Raw genomic sequence first — 17,635 nt, 5'->3', positions numbered from 1 at the left:
AGGGGACAGGCTGAGTGGCCAGGGGGACGGGCTGAGTGGCCAAGGGGACAGGCTGAGTGGCCACTGGGGACAGGCTGAGTGGCCAGGGGGACTGGCTGAGTGGCCACTGGGAACAAGCTGAGTGGCCAGGGGGACGGGCTGAGTGGCCAAGGAGACAGGCTGAGTGGCCACTGGGGACAGGCTGAGTGGCCAGTCCTGCATGGATGGCCCAGTGCAGCGCCTCCTGATGGAGTGGGACCACAGGAATTCCCAGGCAGAGACTTTCTAGGATTATTTTCCAGGGCATGGCATTTCCTCTCCCGCCAAACAGACACGTGGGGTTAAGAGCTAAAATATTCCTTGATTCCAATGCAAAGAGAATTCCAGAAAGGTTTGGGTTGATGGGACCTTAAAGCCCATCCACACCCCTGGCATGGGCAGGGACACCTTCCACTATCCCAGGTTGCTCCAAGCCCCATCCAACCTGGCCTTGGACACTGCCAGGGGTGGGGCAGCCACAGCTTCCCGGGACATCCTGAGCACCTTCCAAGGCCATGCATAGAAACCCAACCCCAGGTCAGCACTGGATGAAGAGGATTTTCCTCCCAGTGCCTCCTTGCTGCACATTCCCTGTTATAACATCATCCCACCCAATGATTCCTAGGAGCAGATGACAATCACAGCCCCATCCAACTGGAATATTCCATTCCATTCCATCCCATCCCATCCCATCCTATTCCATTCCTGCAGTCAGCAGGTACCTGTGCCTCTGCCTGCCATGGGTCATTGGCAAACCCACTGGAACTTTTCCAACAGTACTTGAAGCTGACACTGGTATGGGTTTTCCATACTACAGCAGGTAGAGATGGAAGGAGAGAAGCCTGACATCTTCCACTACCAAAAACCCCCACCAAACTCCAGTAATTTTATTCAAAATCAGTGATTATTTTGCTCCACACAAAGGAGATTTTGGTGAAGAGTCCTGTCTGTAGATTCCCAGTTTCACACAAGTTTTAGTACAAACTGTTGGACTTCACATAAATGAAGGGTCATTAGCAAGGAGAGGACAGGGGTCAGTTCCATCCACAGGGCTCAGAAACATCTCCAGCCCTCAGCTTCTGACTGTCCACACACATAGGACAGGAAGGATCCCCACAAAAGGATCAAACACTGGGATTAGGTTAGACTGGATTAGAATAGACTGGATTAGGTTGGGTTGGGTTGGATTGGATTGGTTGGGTTGGATTGGATTGGATTGGATTGGGTTGGGTTGGGGTGGGGTGGATTGGATTGGATTGGATTGGATTGGATTGGATTGGATTGGATTGGATTGGATTGGATTGGATTGGATTGGATTGGATTGGATTGGGTTGGGGTGGGGTGGGGAGGACTGGATTGGATTGGATTGGATTGGATTGGATTGGATTGGATTGGATTGGATTGGATTGGATTGGATTGGATTGGATTGGGTTGGGGTGGGGTGGGGAGGACTGGATTGGATTGGATTGGATTGGATTGGATTGGATTGGATTGGATTGGATTGGATTGGATTGGATTGGAGTGGATTGGGGTGGGTTGGATTGGATTGGGTTGGATTGGATTGGATTGGGTTGGGTTGGATTGGGTTGGGGTGGGTTGGGTTGGGTTGGGTTGGGTTGGGTTGCATGGGGTGGATGATCAGAGCAGCTGCCCATCTCAGCTGTGCTTTTGGAGTGTAACATCTCTGGAGATCTTAAATGCCCCCCAGCATCTCCAAGCAGCCCGTGCTTACGGAATCACAGAACCAGAGAATACCCTGGGTTGGAAGGGACCCACAGGGATCACTGATCCAGCCCCTGCCCTGCCCAGACACCCCAACAACCCCACCCTGGCAGCACTGTCCAAACCCTCCTGGAGCTCTGGCAGCCTCGGGGCCGTGCCCATTCCCTGGGGAGCCTGGGCAGTGCCAGCACCTCTGGGGGAAGAACCTTTCCCTGATATCCAACCTAAATCTCCCCTGGCCCAGCTCCAGCCGTTGCCTTGGGTCCTGTCATTGGTCATGACAGTGAAGAGATTGATACCACCCACTGCTCCTCTTGGGGGTGTTGAGGGATTGATGCCATCCTCCTCTTGGGGGTGCTGAGGACCTCAATGAGGTCCAACCTCAGTCTCCTCTCCTCCAGCTGAGCAAACCAAGTGCCCTCATATGGCCCCTCCAGACCCTTCCCCATCCTTGTGGCCTCTTTTGGATGCTCTCTAGTTTAATGCCTTTTTAATGTTGTGGGGCCCAAAGCTGCCCCCAAAACTCAAGGTGAGGCCTCCCAGACAGCTTAGATCAGACATTTAGGCCCAGCTGGCACAAGCAGTGATGGAGAGCAGAGCCCCTGTTCCACCCCTGCTGCTGACTGTGCTCTCCCCGCACAGACCATCCTGGACCACATGCACCTCAAGTGCAAGTGCCACGGGCTCTCGGGGAGCTGCGAGGTCAAGACCTGCTGGTGGGCCCAGCCCGATTTCCGGGCCATCGGGGACTACCTGAAGGATAAATACGACAGCGCCTCGGAGATGGTGGTGGAGAAGCACCGCGAGTCCCGGGGCTGGGTGGAAACTCTCAGGGCCAAGTACGCGCTTTTCAAGCCGCCAACAGAGCGGGACCTGGTCTACTATGAGAACTCCCCCAATTTCTGTGAGCCCAACCCGGAGACGGGCTCCTTTGGGACGAGGGACAGAACGTGCAACGTCACCTCCCACGGCATCGACGGCTGCGACCTGCTGTGCTGCGGGCGGGGCCACAACACGCGGACTGAGAAGCGCAAGGAGAAGTGTCACTGCATCTTCCACTGGTGCTGCTACGTCAGCTGCCAGGAGTGCACGCGGGTCTACGACGTCCACACCTGCAAGTAAGCACAGGTGGGGCTCCAGTGGTGGAGGTGGCTCCAGAGCAGGGCCCAGGGGTCAATCAGCCCCGTGGTCAGCCCCACACGTGGCCTCACACTGCCGGAGGATGGCACAAAACTCCTGGTGGCCCCAGCCAGGGCACCGAGAAGGCTCTGGGCACCTCACCCAGGAGAGGTGTGACTGCTGGTGCCTCGGGCAGGATGGGCTGCCTGGGGAGGGCAGGGATGGGACAGGGAGAGCAGGGACAGAACAAGAGCAGGGACAGGGAGAGCAGGGACAGGGAGAGCAGGGACAGGGAGAGCAGGGACAGAACAGGGAAGGCAGGGACAGGACAGGGGAAGCAGGAACAGGACAGGATGCCTGAGGAGGGCAGGGACAGGACAGGGAAGGCAGGGATGGGACAAGGAGAGCAGGGACAGGACAAGAACAGGGACAGGACAGGGAGAGCAGGGACAGGACAGGGAGGACAGGGACAGGACAGGGAGAGCATGGACAAGCAGGCAGCAGAGACCAGGGACAGCTGGGTCCCAGCAAGGCACAGCCCCACGAGGCAGAGCTGCTGCCACAGCAGCCCTGAGCTCCCAGCTCTGTCCTGCTCCACAGGTCCAGCCCCTGCAGGCACCAGCACGGGGGCTCAGGTGGAAATGGATTGTTCACAGGGAAAGCTCCCCCAGCTGCTGCTGTCCTGGTTTCAGCAGATGCAGTGGGGACAGGAAGGAGCCCCCAGCCCAGCCCAGCTCCCTCCTCCCTGCTCCGAGGTGATGCTGGAGAACCAAACCTGTCTGAGCACACCAACAGAGCCCAGGGGTCCCTCCTTCCCCTTCTGCCCTCTCTGTTCCCCCTGCCCCACATCTCCCATGGAGGATTTCAGGAAGGCAGGGCCCAGAGCTGACCCTCAGGCACCTGGCCCAGGACAGGAGCAGGGCACAGGACACTGCTGCCACCTCCTACAGGGGACAGCACTGTCCCAGCCACCTCCTCCCCGTGCAGCTGCCCAGGAGAGGATTTTAAGGATCAGGGCAGTACCCATCGACTGAGCATTCCCCAACATGACCTCATATCCCAGAGGGAGCTCAGGGATCTCCTGGGGACAGGTTACCTGCCAGGTGAGCTGCTGCAGCAGCTCTGAACACGAGAGACTCCAGGGAGAGAGGAAATCTCTGTCCCAGCCTCCTCGTCAGCCTTGCCTGCAGCCAGTTGAGGTCCCAGAGCACAATGCCAGGCAGAGCCTTCCCCTGCCAGGGGATTTACTGAGCTGTCAGCAATCATCCAGAAAGTTCCTGTGCCATGAGCAGGAATTTGGGCCCCCCACATCCCACGGCCCATCCCATGCAGCAGAACCAGTGCTTGTCCCACCCTGCTCCCCAGGCCATCCCCTGTCCCTGGGCTCACCTCCTCCAGGAGTTCTGACCCATCAAATTAAGAAATAAACACTCCCTCTGTCCTGGGGGGCTCCAGGACCAAGAGCCAGGCTCAAACCCACCCCAGGCAGAGAACTCCAGGGAATGGTGGCCCCTGGGGCTGGGGCTGCTGCTCCAATCTCTCTTTTCCTGGGAATGAGCAGTCCCTGGAGCTGCACAGAGCAATAAAGGGGAGAGAGCCCGGGCAGGGAGCAGGGGGGGCCCTCAGGCAGAGCAGAACCCCAGGTCCCTCCCATGCAGAGCTCCTGACCCCCTTCAGAGGAGCCTTTGCTCCCAAAAATTCCAATCCCAGAGAGCTCCAAAAGCCTCCCCCAGCCAGAGCCAGGCTGTCCTCTGATACACATCTATTTAAAGTATATATTAAATCCCATGGAAAGACTCCCAGGACCCTACTTTAAACAAAATCCCTTCTTTGTCTGTTTGTTTTTTAATCAAGAAAAGGTATTTAATATTAAATAGAACATTTATTGCCTTGTAATTATTTTACTGTAGCCAGGTATTCTAGCACTGAATGGAAGATCTTTTTCCATCAATCTGCTGTATCCAAAGTTTTGTATAAAGTTGTAGAGGTCGATTTTTTTTTATTTTATATTCAGAAAATTTCTCTTTTTATAAGCATTATTTATTATACAATGTATATACTTGAGTTAACTAAGATTATATATTATATAAATATATATATTTGGAGAAAAATATATTTCAACTTCCATTTTTTGTGGTACATCATTAAAGAAAAGGTTAAAACTCAAAAATATGCATTTGCCAGCTTGTGTGGTTTGGCTCTGAGGGTCCTGCTGAACAGCTACAGAGCAGTGGGTCATGACCCAGGGACAGCCATGGAATCATGGAATCCCAGGGTGGTTTGGGTTGGAAGGGACCTTAAGTTCCAACTCCCTGGCATGGGCAGGGGTATTTGTTATAGGAATCAATGATGGCAAAAAGAGATTTTACAGCTGAATGCTGAGGTTTTGATTCAGGGAGTGCCAGGGCACAGTGTGCACCACTGGGATTCAGCAGAGAGTCATGGAACCCTTGGGGCTGGAAAAGCCCTTTGGGACCACTGAGTCCAACCATTCCCAGCACTGCCAAGGCCACCACTGACCCCTGTCCCCAAGTGCCACACCCAGGGATGGGGACTCCACCCCTGCCCTGGGCAGCTGTGCCAGGGCTGGACAATTTTCCATGAATAAATCTCCCTGATATCCCATCCAAACCTCCCCTGGCACAACTGGAGGCCATTTCCTCTCCTCCTGTCCCTGTTCCCTGGGAGCAGAGCCCAACCCCCCCTCACTGCCCCTCCTGGCAGGAGTTGTGCAGAGCCAGAAGATCAAATTAAGCAATGGATCAAGATCAAATTAAGCAATTGATCAAGATCAAGTTAAGCAATGGTCCAGCCAGGCTCCAGACTTTGCACACTCCCCCCATGTCACAGGCTGTCTCTGAATCCCCTTCCAACACTTTGGACAGACCAAGGTCCACATTTTCTCACATAAAAACCTGTTCTCCTGTCCATGAGTAACTCTGTGGGTGTTTCTGCAGCATCCCCCTGGCATCAGCATTGCTTTTAAGTGCAATTTTCCACTGCACTGGCCTCCAATGTACCTGTCTGAAGGGCAAAATAAATACAGAATCACTCATATTCTTGCCCTGATCCCCAGATTACTCACAAAGCCATCCCATGGATCCTCCTGCATGGCCAGGTGTCTCTGCTGGTGCCACCACCCCTGACATGTCCTACCTCACCAGAGAACCTGGCCCATGGAGGGTTCTGCACTTCACAGCTCTGGGGGTGAAGCTCTCCCTGCCTGCCCACCTGCCCCAAACCTCCCTCCACCCCATAATGTGCCCCCAAAACCCAACCCAGCACCTTCAAATCTGCCTCTGGTCAGCAACTCCATTTCAGGGACACATTTCTGGAAAGTTCAAGATGAAACAGGGTAAGGAAGGGGGTGAAGAATCCAACCCTTACATTGACAGCAATATTGTGTATTTATTATAGATTTAAAGCCTCTCTGCCAGGTGGAGCCATGGAGAACACACAGGTGGTGGGAAGGTGCTGCCCTTCCCTTGTGCCACCTGCAGGGAACATCTCAGATCTTGGAACAGAGGTTGGAGTGGCTCAGGTGTCACACCCAGCCGCCCAGCCTGGTTTTCCAGCCCTCCCCAGGAGTGGGATACCTTCCATGGATAATGGAAATGAATAATTTCCATGGATAGCCCCATCCCCCACACACAGACCCACACAGGGCCTCCTCAGCCCTGCAGAGCCCACACAGCTCCAGAATGGGCTGGACCAGAGTCCTCTCACTAACTCCTGTCAGTAAGAGGTGCCAGCTGCTCAGGCTGGGCTAAATTCAATCCACCCCCACTCAGGCACACTCTGAGCACCCCTCTGGCTGCAGCAGCCCAGGGGCAGCTCTGCTCCTCACACACACCAGCAGCACACACAGATGGCACCCAGGTCATCACAAGGAGTTGTGCTTTTTATTGAATCCACTGAATGTGCAATTAAACCAGATATTTATTCATCAATATAGTTCTGGACACAGACACGATAAGGTTTACATCATTTACTCTGAAATATAAGTTACTGTGTGCTGCTGTCACCCGGACTGGCAGAGGGAAGGGAGGAACAAATAAATTCACAAGATCCTACACAAAATGAGAGGGAACCACCACTGGGACTCACAACAGCATCACAACACAACAGCACTGCCAGAGGAGCAGAGTGGAGTGCCTTGAACACTCCAACTGCTGTGAGCACACTGAGGACAACAGGACCTGCACCTGGGCCTGGAAGGACGTGGGGACCCTCCTTCCCTGGGAACCCCCCCTGCACACCACTGCTAGCCCTTACAGCGGGTCTGCTCCAGGTTAGGAAGCTACACTGACCAACATCTGCTAAATGGCTTTGATTTCATGCTGAGGTATGTTCCAGGAACCTTCTGGAAGGAGTGGAGCCCAGGGGAGCAGCCTCAGCATCTCCCTGAGGCCACGGGAGCACGGGAAGGAGCGTGGAGCAAGGTTTGATACATTCCTTTGATTCAGTGCAAAAACATGGCAACACACATCTCGTGCACCTGCAGAGCTTGGCTTCCTCTCTGTCTCTAAGGAGAAAATTCAACCTTTGGTAACATGGCAGGAAAAAGGGATAAAATGAGGCTGGAGGATACCAAAGCTGCCAACTACAGGAACTCAGGAAGAGCTGGAGGCTGGAACCAGCATTGCTAAAACTGTTGTTGGATTAACAACAAGGTTTGATGCCTTAAATACTGGATTTGGAAATTTCCTCTACTCTGATCAACACTTCCCCGCCCTCTTCCAGTGCCCAGTGCCACCAGCAGTGTCCCACCAGGCCCCAAAATATATAAATAAAGTGGGTGCAGCATCCAGGCACTGCTGGAGCTCTGTCTGCAGGCACGGGGCTGGCTCAGAGCTCACTGAGGGCTGGGGTGGCACCACAAAAAGCCTTCACCTGACCAGGATCACACAGAGCAGGGCTTCAGCATCCCTCCACCAGACTGGCAGGTTTCTCAGAAGCCAGGATCTCTCTCCTACTGCAGGAATGCTGGACACAAGTGAGGGTCAGCCCCAAACCTCCCAGGACATTCCCCCTGCTCACCCCAAAACGCAGAGACAGAAGCACAGTGCTCCAGGAGACACTTCCACGTGACATCAGGATATGAAAGACAAGAATAAAGGTACTGTATTGCACTACACATGCAGGTTCCACATGGGGCTCTGGGGATCAGGGGAGCATTTCACTTTGTCCAGAAGAGTAAAGATCCCAGTGTTTGTTCTCCAGGTTGGTCACTTTTCCAGCTGTTGATCTTGCACTTGGTCCACCTTCAGTCTAGGGTAGGGACTCTTGCAAAAGAAGCCAAATCCATCAGGAAAGCATCATGCACATGTATAAAGCATCAAGCACACACTGGAACCCACTCACATGTAGCCAGGATAGATAGTGGTGTGAGTTTCCCCAGCACAGGTACTGCCCTACATGTATTAGAAAGTCATTCTCTAGGAGATGCCACTGTCCCACTGGGCTCAACTACTCCCTGTGGCACCTATGGGGAAAGAGTAAGGACATCCTTTTCTCAGACAGCAGACACAAGAAACCAGAATTCCAGATTTTAGATAAACAGCTGGATTTTAACTCAAGCAGAACCTCTTTTGATTTACTTTAGTTAAAGAAATGTAAATTTTGGCCCAATATCTCATGGATACTTTAAAAGTAAAGGGTAAATTAAAAAAAGCAGAGAATTCAGGCATGCAGCTTCCCAAACCTTGAGGAGCTCCCCCCTCCCAAATTGCTCTAAGATCTGATCAGATGCAGCTCTGACAATACAGAAGGGCCAACAAGGAGAGCAGATCCACCCCACTGCAGGTTCCCCTCAGAGCAGCTCATTTCTGAAAAGAGAATTTAAGCACTTCTTTAAAATAAAAGTACTTACGTTCCTTCTTCTCTCAGAAGAGCCAAGAACTTCTTCACCCGATACTCAGGATCCATCTAAGCACCAAACAGATCCCCATCAGTGCCAAAAAGAATCAGGAATGTCCTGAGCTGGACAGGACCCACAAGGATCATGGAGTCCAACCCCTGGCCCTGCACAGACACCCCCATAATCCCACCCTAGGCATCCCTGAGAGCTCCACAGAGCAAACCCCATGGACTGAGCTCTGCTCAGCAGCTGGGCCCAAGGGGCTCAGGGGCACATGTCCCTGTGTGCCCATGTGCCAGGCATCAGCTGGGAGCCAGCACTCCTCAAGCTCCTTAGGGAGCTGGGGCCAGGCACACCCTGAGCCTGCAAGTGACAGTGGCATCAGCAGAGCAGAGTCCTGTCCCTGCTGCTGCTGCCACTCAGCTGCAGGGAGATCCAGCCCCACACACCCCTCAGGCAGCTCAGTGAAGGGAAATGGCAGCTGGAACATCCCCACACCCCAGCACAGGCTGGGGACAGCTGCCTGGACAGGGATTTGTTGGTAGATACCACACTGGACTGTCTCCTTCTGAAAGGGCTTCTTCAGAGCAGATGCTGAGGTGAAACCTTAGGAAAGTCATCACAAGCAGGAAATAACAAAGGTCCAGCCAGAGAGTTCTGCTAAAAACCCACTATGACATGACACAGACAAATCTCTTTTCATCCTCAGAAAATCTGCTCTAAAGCCACCAGCTGGAATTCAAACTTGCCAAGGCCAGTGTTCTGTTCCCAAATGGAAGATGCTGCCTCCCATCCCTCTCCACCTGGACACCAAGGGTGGCCATGGACACTGAGTCCATAGCCTGCACTGGCTCCTGGGGAGACACTCCTTGTCCAAAAGAAGGACAAGAAGGACAGCTGGCAGCTGAAAACAATTGCAATTTGAAAATTGGAAAAATTGAAAACTCAAACTTGATCAAATTGCTTATTAAAAATGCAGGCACAAACCCCAGAGGCTGATCTGCTCAGGAAGGAGCAGAAGCTGGAGGCAGTGGAGCCCAGGGGCAGCAGGGTCAGGACTCCTGGACACAGCCTCTGGTGCTCTGGGAAACAGAAATGCTGCTGCCAAACTGGGGGGAAGATTCTCTGGAACAGCAGCACGGGGCTGACCCTGTGACAGAGCTCAGAGAGGTGACAAGAACATGGATGGTGCAGCATCCCCAGGACATCCAGGACCCTCCAGAAACAAAAGAACTGAAGGGAGGTTGTTAATCTCCAGTCCAGAGAAGGAGATCCTCCACCAAGACGTGATGAGCCCCCCTGAAAACCTGCCATGAACCCCAAACCCTCAGCACATCCAGGTGCAGGGTTTGGTTTAAAATAAAGCAAGCAATATTCTATGGTGATCTTTCAAAGCTCCCATGAAAGTTAAGATACATTGAAGACAAGCAGCTTAGCTTAAGTTTTATTTATGCTGATTAAGCTTTAGTTATGCTAAGCAGAAGTTACCAAATCAGGAAAGCCTGGAGGTGCCAGAAGGGGCTTTTGGGAACACTGCCTGACTCACCCAGGCTCAGGAGGAGACCTTGGCTTTGGGAGTGCTGCCAGCAAGGTCCAAGAGCAACAACCCAGGCAGGGAGAGGAAGCAGGAGGAACCAGCCCCCAGCCATGGAGAGAGCACCCAGCAGCAGCCAGGGCAGCCTGAGGCCAAGGTGGGAGCCAGGAGCACTGGAGGTGGCCCTGTCTGCAGCCAAGGCCACTGCAAACACTTGGGGATTCACATGGCAAGCCCTGAGTGGACCCAGGGATCAAAGGCACAGAATCATTCCAGGATACTCAGTGTACACAACCAAGAACAGCAATAACAGAGCTTGGGGGAAATCAGGCTGCAAGAAATTGTGGGGTTACACAGCTCATAAACAAGGTGACAATTCACCCAGGGCACCAGAGCAGTTCAGGTATCCCAAGAAAGGATTTTGATATTGAGGGTCTGGTTCTCTGTGACTTTAGTGTGAAACACACTGGAAGTTATGTGAGCAGCTCAGGGATCCCTGCAGGAGCTGAGGGTGGGCTCACTGCTTTAACCAAACCCACCACGAGATTCACAGGAAGACACAATGTGCACATTTTTTACAAAGAATTCAGTCACCTGGCATCTAATCAGCTGAGCTCTGAGAAATTTCATCCATCACTTGGAATTCTTAAGTGATTTCAGACTGAAATCTCCTTCTGAAAAGCTGTGCTACAGCTCAGTGAAAACAAGATGCAGTGCTGGATTTCTTACCTAGTGCAACTGTGCTTTCCTGTCAGGGCCTGGCAGATCCCAGCTCTCTGTGGGTTCCAGTGCTCAGATCCCAGCTCTGTTCCCTCAGAGCCTGCACTGCTCTCCTGTATTTATAGCAGTTCAGCAGATGGAGTCATGGAAACACCTCAGAACTTTTGGAACAGAGCTGGTTCATATTTAGCTGCCATATGCTGCTACCTCTGCTGTTACACAACCACCTGAAGCCAGAGCAGGAGCCACCCTGCTGCCAACCCTCCCCGGGCAGCAAAGGGACACCCCAGGGGCTCTGGGGACAGGGGCAGCACTTCATGGGTGATGTTCAGTGTGTGAGAAAGGGCAATGTTGTGGTGTTGTGAGGGTCTCACGAGGTGAGAAATGAGAATTGAGAGTTCTCAGAAGGCTGATATATTAATTATATATTATATTATATTATATTATATTATATTATATTATATATCATATCATATCATATCATATCATATCATATCATATCAATTAAAACTATACTAAAGAAAGAGAAAGGAGACATCAGAAGGTTAGACAAGAATGAATAATAACCTGTGACAGACTCAGAGAGTCTGACACAGCCAGCTGTCATTGGCCAATAATTAAAAACAATTCACATGCTGGGTAAACAATTCTCCAAATCACATTCCAGAGCAGCAAAACATGGAGAAGCTGAAGCTTCCCAGCTTGCCAGGAGAAGAAATCCTGCGAAGGGATTTTTGATAAAATATCAGAGTGCCAGGCACAGTCCCAGCACTGCCTGTCTCCTCCCAGCCTGGCTGGTCCTGCACTCACCTACACTACAGTGGTCTGCTGGAAAAAATAAACACCCAGAGCAGCCTGCCTGCACAGGCTCAGCAGAGTGAGGATTCTGTGTCAACAGTGCCACTGGTCACAGGTGGGAAGGGACCCACAGGGATCATCCAGTCCAGCCCTTGGAATTGCCCAGACACCCCAACAATCCCACCCTGGGCACCCCTGGGAGTGGTGTCCAAGCTCTCCTGGAGCTCTGGCAGCCTCAGAGCTGGGACTATGCCCTGGTGGGCCTGGGCAGTGCCAGCACCTCTGGGGAAGAACCTTTCCCTGATATCCAACCTAACCCTCTCCATGCCCAGCTCCAGCCATTCTCTGGCTCCTGTTCCTGTCCCAGAGCAGAGATTGGAGCTGCCCTTCAGAGGAGCTGCAGCCCCACTGAGCTCTGCCCTCAGTCCCCTCTGCTCCAGCTGAACCAGTGACCTCAGCTGCTCCTCCTATGGCTTCACCTCCCCAACTTCCTCACCCTCGTGTCCCTCCTTTGGACAGTCCCTAATTCCATTCTATCCCTATGGCACTGTGGTGCCCAGAACTGCCCCCAGGAACGGGCACAGGGGCCAGGCTGGGGGCAGGGCTGGGTCAGCACTGCCACCTCAGAACTCAGAGCTGCCCATGACTTGCAGAACCTCCACCTTCAGCTTTGAAAACAACCAGCACTTCAGGAGAAAGCAGCACAAGAGCACATCCTGTGTCAGAAGAAGGGAGCCATTGTCAGGGCTCAGGGAGCACAGCAGAGCCCAGCAGCCCCTGAAGGGCAGCACCCCTTAAATCCATTTAATACATGTGAGCAATGGCTTTACTGACTTGCCTCTAGGTATGGAATTAAAAGCCAAGGAAGAAGAGGAAAAACTAATCTAGATAAATGACTTTATTCCCTGAGGTGACATGCAGTCAGAGCATATCCTCAGAGCTGAGCAAGTTTTAACAGAATTGTGAGGAGTGAACAGAGGGGTACACGACTCCTCTGCTCTCAGCTACAAGTCTCTTCACTTCTGCCCTGCCTCTGCGAGGGAGATCTGAGAACAGCTCACTCAGCTGCACTAAATCCATTTGATGGGAGCAGGGGGGGGCTGGGGGAGCACTGGGATGTCAGGGGAGGATTAGGGCTGCACCCTCAGCCCGTGTCAGCATGAGCATCAGCTTGCTGGCTGGCTCCAGGCATGGGTGCTGCTGCGGGGGAGGGCTCAGAGCTGCATAGTTCTACCCTCTGCAATTATTTTCTTTAAAGTGCTGAAAGTGGTAAATAAAGAGAAGAGCAGCTGAACAGTCTGACAGATTTATCTTCTTCAGGGAAAGAGCAGATACACCTGCACAGGCACCTTCTTCTTTAAAAAAAAAAAAAAAAAAAAACTTGATGTGATTGCTATCTGCAATCTTAACATGCTGGGTGGAGAAAAGAAATTCCATGAAAGGTGAGTTAATCCAACCTCTCCCATATCCAGATGGTCTGAAGTGCAGCTCTGAACAGCCCATGGGCACGAGGCAGGGATTTAAAGATCTCTGTGGACCAAGATGTGGCCATTTCTTTGTTCTGAACATTTCCCCTCACTGCAACTCTTTTCCCAATGAAACCAATGCAAAGGCTGCCCCCAAGACCAGGGCTCTGCAGAGAAGGGAACCTCCAGGAGTGCTCTAGGAGCCCAGTCCTTCCTCCCCAGAGCCATTCCTACCTGTAAGGACATTTCTATCAGCATCAGCAGCTTCTTGATCCCGATCCACACCGGCTTCCCTTTGACGTTCTGAGCAATCGTGCTGCGCTCCTTGTCTTTGAAGTTACCCAGGAGCTGGGGGAAAATCATTTTACAAAATCAACAGCAGGAGACTGAGAGCAGGAATAATGGTGCCTACCTGGGGACAAAGGGAATGGGAAGCTAGAAACATTTACTAGCTGAAAGGGAAAATTTGGTGCAGTGTATCTTAGATAAGGCAAAACACACCAAAAAAAATTCTTTCATTCCCTCATGGTTTTTTCCATAATATCCCTTATCCAACAGTTAGTGCTGTGCTTTTATGGTGCACTCCAGGCCTTCTCCAGATCAGGGTCTGGAGCTGGAGGGTCTTGACCTCCAGGTCAAGGAAACGATGGTTCAAGGCACAGGGAGTTTCCACAGCTGCTGCAGGAGTGTCTCAGGAGTGTCTCAGTGTCTCTGTGTCACTCAAGCTTCGGTGACACCACCACTGGGACAAGTTTGCCAGTGGCACCAAAGATTTGCCTGTTCAGTTTATTTTAACAGCCTTCAGTACTCACTACAACTCCCACCAGGGCACAGAATAAGGGGGCACTGAAGGCAGGAATTTATAAAGAACTTCTAATTCCTCAGCACCAAACACCTTCAGTTGATGCTGTTCCAATTCACCAGAGCACCCTCTGGGCACATTCAGTTTAAGTGTCCCAATTATACTCATTACCCACTTCCCTGCCCTTGGAATGTTTCAATCCAGACCACAAACCCTTCCCCAGACCTACTGTTCTCTAATTTTGCCTTAATTTAATTCATTAAAAAGCAAATTGAAAAGCCTCAGAACTGCTCTGTTATGACATGATGACAAGCGGGGTGGTGTTACCAGACACAGCTACTGCAAAATCCTTCAAGTTTGGAGTCTTTTGTCATCCTTGACCTTCTCCTCACCTCTAAAGCCTCCATGAGCTGCTCCCCTGTGGCAATGTTGGGCACGTGGATGGTGGTGCTGAAGGCATTCAGCATCTCCATCTCCTGCAGGACGTCCTTGCGGCTCGTGGTGCCGATGATCAGCAGCTTGCGGCCCTGTCCAGGCAAGGCAGCCACAGTCAGGAAAGGAAAACCTGGAGAGAACCAGCCTGGGGAAGGTTCAGCTAACTACAGATGATAAATGGCCATTTAAAAACCCACTTGCAACAAAATTAATGGGATTAAATCTGTCAGTAATTGAAGTGGCCAAGAGCAGCCACAGGAGACGGGATCAGCTCTCGGGGCAATGCCACCAACAGGGTCCAAGAACTGTGGTGCACAAAGCCCCACCACACTCACAGCTCCTTCTGAACCAGCATTATAAATAGCTGGATCCTCATTAAATTTAAAAGCCTGAGCAAACTCCCACTCCCAAAAGCTGAATTACAAATGACTTCTCAGGGGAACAGCCTGTCTTTAGGAATCTGTGGGTACAGTGAATTCCCTGCTCCTGCTCAGGCAGTTCCAGTGGATTTCCAGCTCAGGCTTTTGAGCAGAGTCTGCTGTGAGTCCCTGAGTTCCCCCTGCAGCTGTCCAGGACAGTCCCACTCCAGCAGGCTCCAACTCCCAATGCAGAGTGCACAGAGTCAGCCCAGGCAATACCAGGATTTATGAATAACAGAGCAAGTTGTAGAAAACATCAGCTGCAAATGCACTGCTGTTTGTTCACCTTGCAGAGCCCTCTCCACTGCTATTTGAATTCCCCTGTGCAGTGTCTGGACACTGATCAATATTGGCTGAGAGCAGGAGCTGCTGGGATTGTCAGGCAGGATCATCAGTCCCTCTTCTGTCCCAGTGCTCAGGGAGCCCATGGGCTGGGAGGGGCCTGGCTGGCCAAGGACCCCCCTCTTTTGCTGTCCAAAGTTTGGCTGAGGCTCCAGGAGTGAAGGGAATGTCCAGTGCCCACCTAGAGGTGGCCAAGGACCCCCCTCTTTTGCTGTCCAAAGTTTGGCTGAGGCTCCAGGAGTGAAGGGAATGTCCAGTGCCCACCTAGAGGGTGCTGCCCTGGGCACCCAAAGAGCTTCCCTGCTACACAGCTGAGGTACCAGGGCACAGAGGAAGCCAAGGACAGACTTCCTGACCAGGACTGACCTCCAAAACACAGAACAACCCCTCCTGCAAGTGCTGGAACACCCAGACCCATCTGCTTCACAAGTGGTTCTCCTAAAAACTGTAAGGAATTCTCAAAATCCTGAACAGCTTGGGCAATGGGCTGTGTTAATAACAGTTTCCCATGAACTATGAGCACTTAAGAGGGAAAAACCTGCTGAGCTGCACCCAGGCAATGTCTGTTCCCCAAATATAGCTCCCAGCATGTGTACAGTGCCTGGCACACTGATCAGGCATCAATCAAGGGATAACTACCTCAGAGAGGCTGCCTGAGGGATGCTGCCCTCATACATTAATGAAGTCTGTGCCTGATTACAATAAAAATGGAATTTAGCTTGGAGTTTCAGCAGGAAAGGACACAGGCAGCACAGGAATGCCACAGGGAGGAGAGTTTTACCTGCTGGCACTTCAGGTGTCCATGACTGATGTCACTCTCAGCCTTTCCCTGCCAGCTGCTGGAGCCCAGATGACACATTCCTCCTCCCAGGAAAGCTGCCCACCCTCTGGACTCATCCAGCAAACTTTCCCTAAGGATCAGTTCAGTGCTGGCCAGCCTGGGCAGTGGCACCCTGAGTGAGCTGGACCAAAGGCAGCAGGGCAGTGGGAGGTGGCAGCACACACAGAAAGGGCTCTAAAGCCCTGTGACACTGAGGGAACCACTGGCACTGCTCCCTGTGGGAATTCTGTGGGAACAGCAGCTCAGTCTCACTCTGTGTGTGACCCCTGGGACAGATTTAGAACAGGAAAAGAGCAAAACAGGATCACTGTTCTGCCATGTGAACCCAGGAATTCCTTCATGTTCCAAACACAACTTCAGATCCATCGTTTCTGAGCTGGGGGTGTTCCCGTGGAGAAGGGAAGGGCCTGGGGACACCTCAGAGCACCTTCCAGTGCCTAAAGGGGCTCCAGGAGAGCTGGGGAGGGACTGGGGACAAGAGGGAATGGATTCACACTGCCAGAGGGCAGGGCTCTGGATGGAATATTGGGGATAAATTGTTCCCTGGCAGGGTGTGAGGCCCTGGCACAGGGTGCCCAGAGCAGCTGGGGCTGCCCCTGGATCCCTGGCAGTGCCCAAGGCCAGGCTGGAGGGGCTTGAAGCAGCCTGGGATAGTGGGAGGTGTCCCTGCCATGGCAGGGGTGGCACTGGGTAGGCTTTAAGGTCCCTTCCAACCCAATCCATTCCATGTTTCTGTGATTCTGTTTAGTTGGAGAAGTCAGAGAAAGGTCAGAAATAGGGAATGACTTCTCTAAGTAGATCCTTGGTAAAACCAGAGAGGTTTATAAAATCATAGGTGGTGTAGAGGGGATGAGGGAGAGACTGCTGCTCATCATGACAGAAACCAGGGAGCACAAGAAGGAATTCTCAGCCATCAGATAAACTGAACTAAAGGGTGTTTGCTGTCACCAACAGCTCAGCTGGACTCAGGCACGCACAGTGCTAAGAATGGAAAGGCTTAACAAGGTTGAAAAGCTCCAGGATGAGTTTCCACAGGGCAGATCCATCAGCAATTTTTAGATATCTCTGTTAAAATCAATTCCCAGGTCCCTGAACCACTGACGTGGTTGGGAGCTCCTCAGAACAGATGGCTACTCCTCAAAAGTGCTTCAAATTTTTAACAGCTCCACCCAAAAGATCCTGATTTTCCCTGCTCTCCTCAGAAGAAGCCATGCCTTCAACTCTCTGCTTTAAACCTGACCCCTGGAAAGCAGCCACAGTGACCTGACAGGGCAGGAGTCCCTCGAGCTCCTCCAACTTTCAGGCAACCCAACAAACAAGTGAGAAGCCCCAGGGCAGCACTGCCTGCCCCAGGAATTATGGAGGCAGCAGGAAAAGCCAGCAAACTGAAAAAGCTGCCCTCAGCCAGCTCCTCTGCACTCATTTCCTGGGATTTGCTCTTGTTCAGGATCCCAGGATGGCTCAGGCTGGAGGGGGCCCTGGTGCCACTCCCTGCTCCTGCAGGGCCATCCCAGAGCACACAGCACAGGGCTCATTACTGATGGTGCAGCCCCATTTTC

General features: G+C 52.2%; 2 protein-coding genes across 3 annotated transcripts in view; one reads left to right on the top strand and one right to left on the bottom strand.

Moving 5' to 3' along the window:
• Positions 1-2,862, top strand: part of WNT3 (Wnt family member 3) — a 37,146-nt gene extending 34,284 nt beyond the window's left edge. Inside the window, exon 4 of the mRNA XM_059869621.1 lies at positions 2,383-2,862. Coding sequence (XP_059725604.1) covers positions 2,383-2,862 — 480 coding nt within the window. The remainder of the gene's footprint in view (positions 1-2,382) is intronic.
• A 3,880-nt stretch (positions 2,863-6,742) lies between these two features.
• NSF (N-ethylmaleimide sensitive factor, vesicle fusing ATPase) overlaps positions 6,743-17,635 on the bottom strand; it is an 80,613-nt gene continuing 69,720 nt past the window's right edge. The window contains exons 18-21 of one of the 2 annotated variants that reach the window (XM_059869620.1): positions 14,432-14,566; positions 13,472-13,585; positions 8,732-8,787; positions 6,743-8,344 (exon numbers count right to left, since the gene is read on the bottom strand). In XM_059869620.1, coding sequence (XP_059725603.1) covers positions 8,329-8,344; positions 8,732-8,787; positions 13,472-13,585; positions 14,432-14,566 — 321 coding nt within the window. In that variant the 3' untranslated portion in view covers positions 6,743-8,328. The remainder of the gene's footprint in view (positions 8,345-8,731; positions 8,788-13,471; positions 13,586-14,431; positions 14,567-17,635) is intronic. The other variant, XM_059869619.1, reaches the window with a different exon arrangement.

Source organism: Haemorhous mexicanus, chromosome 28 (assembly GCF_027477595.1).
Source record: "Haemorhous mexicanus isolate bHaeMex1 chromosome 28, bHaeMex1.pri, whole genome shotgun sequence".
NCBI lineage: Eukaryota > Metazoa > Chordata > Aves > Passeriformes > Fringillidae > Haemorhous > Haemorhous mexicanus.
The sequence above is the reverse complement of the archived record's forward strand: the minus strand, read 5'-3'. Positions and strand labels throughout refer to the sequence as shown.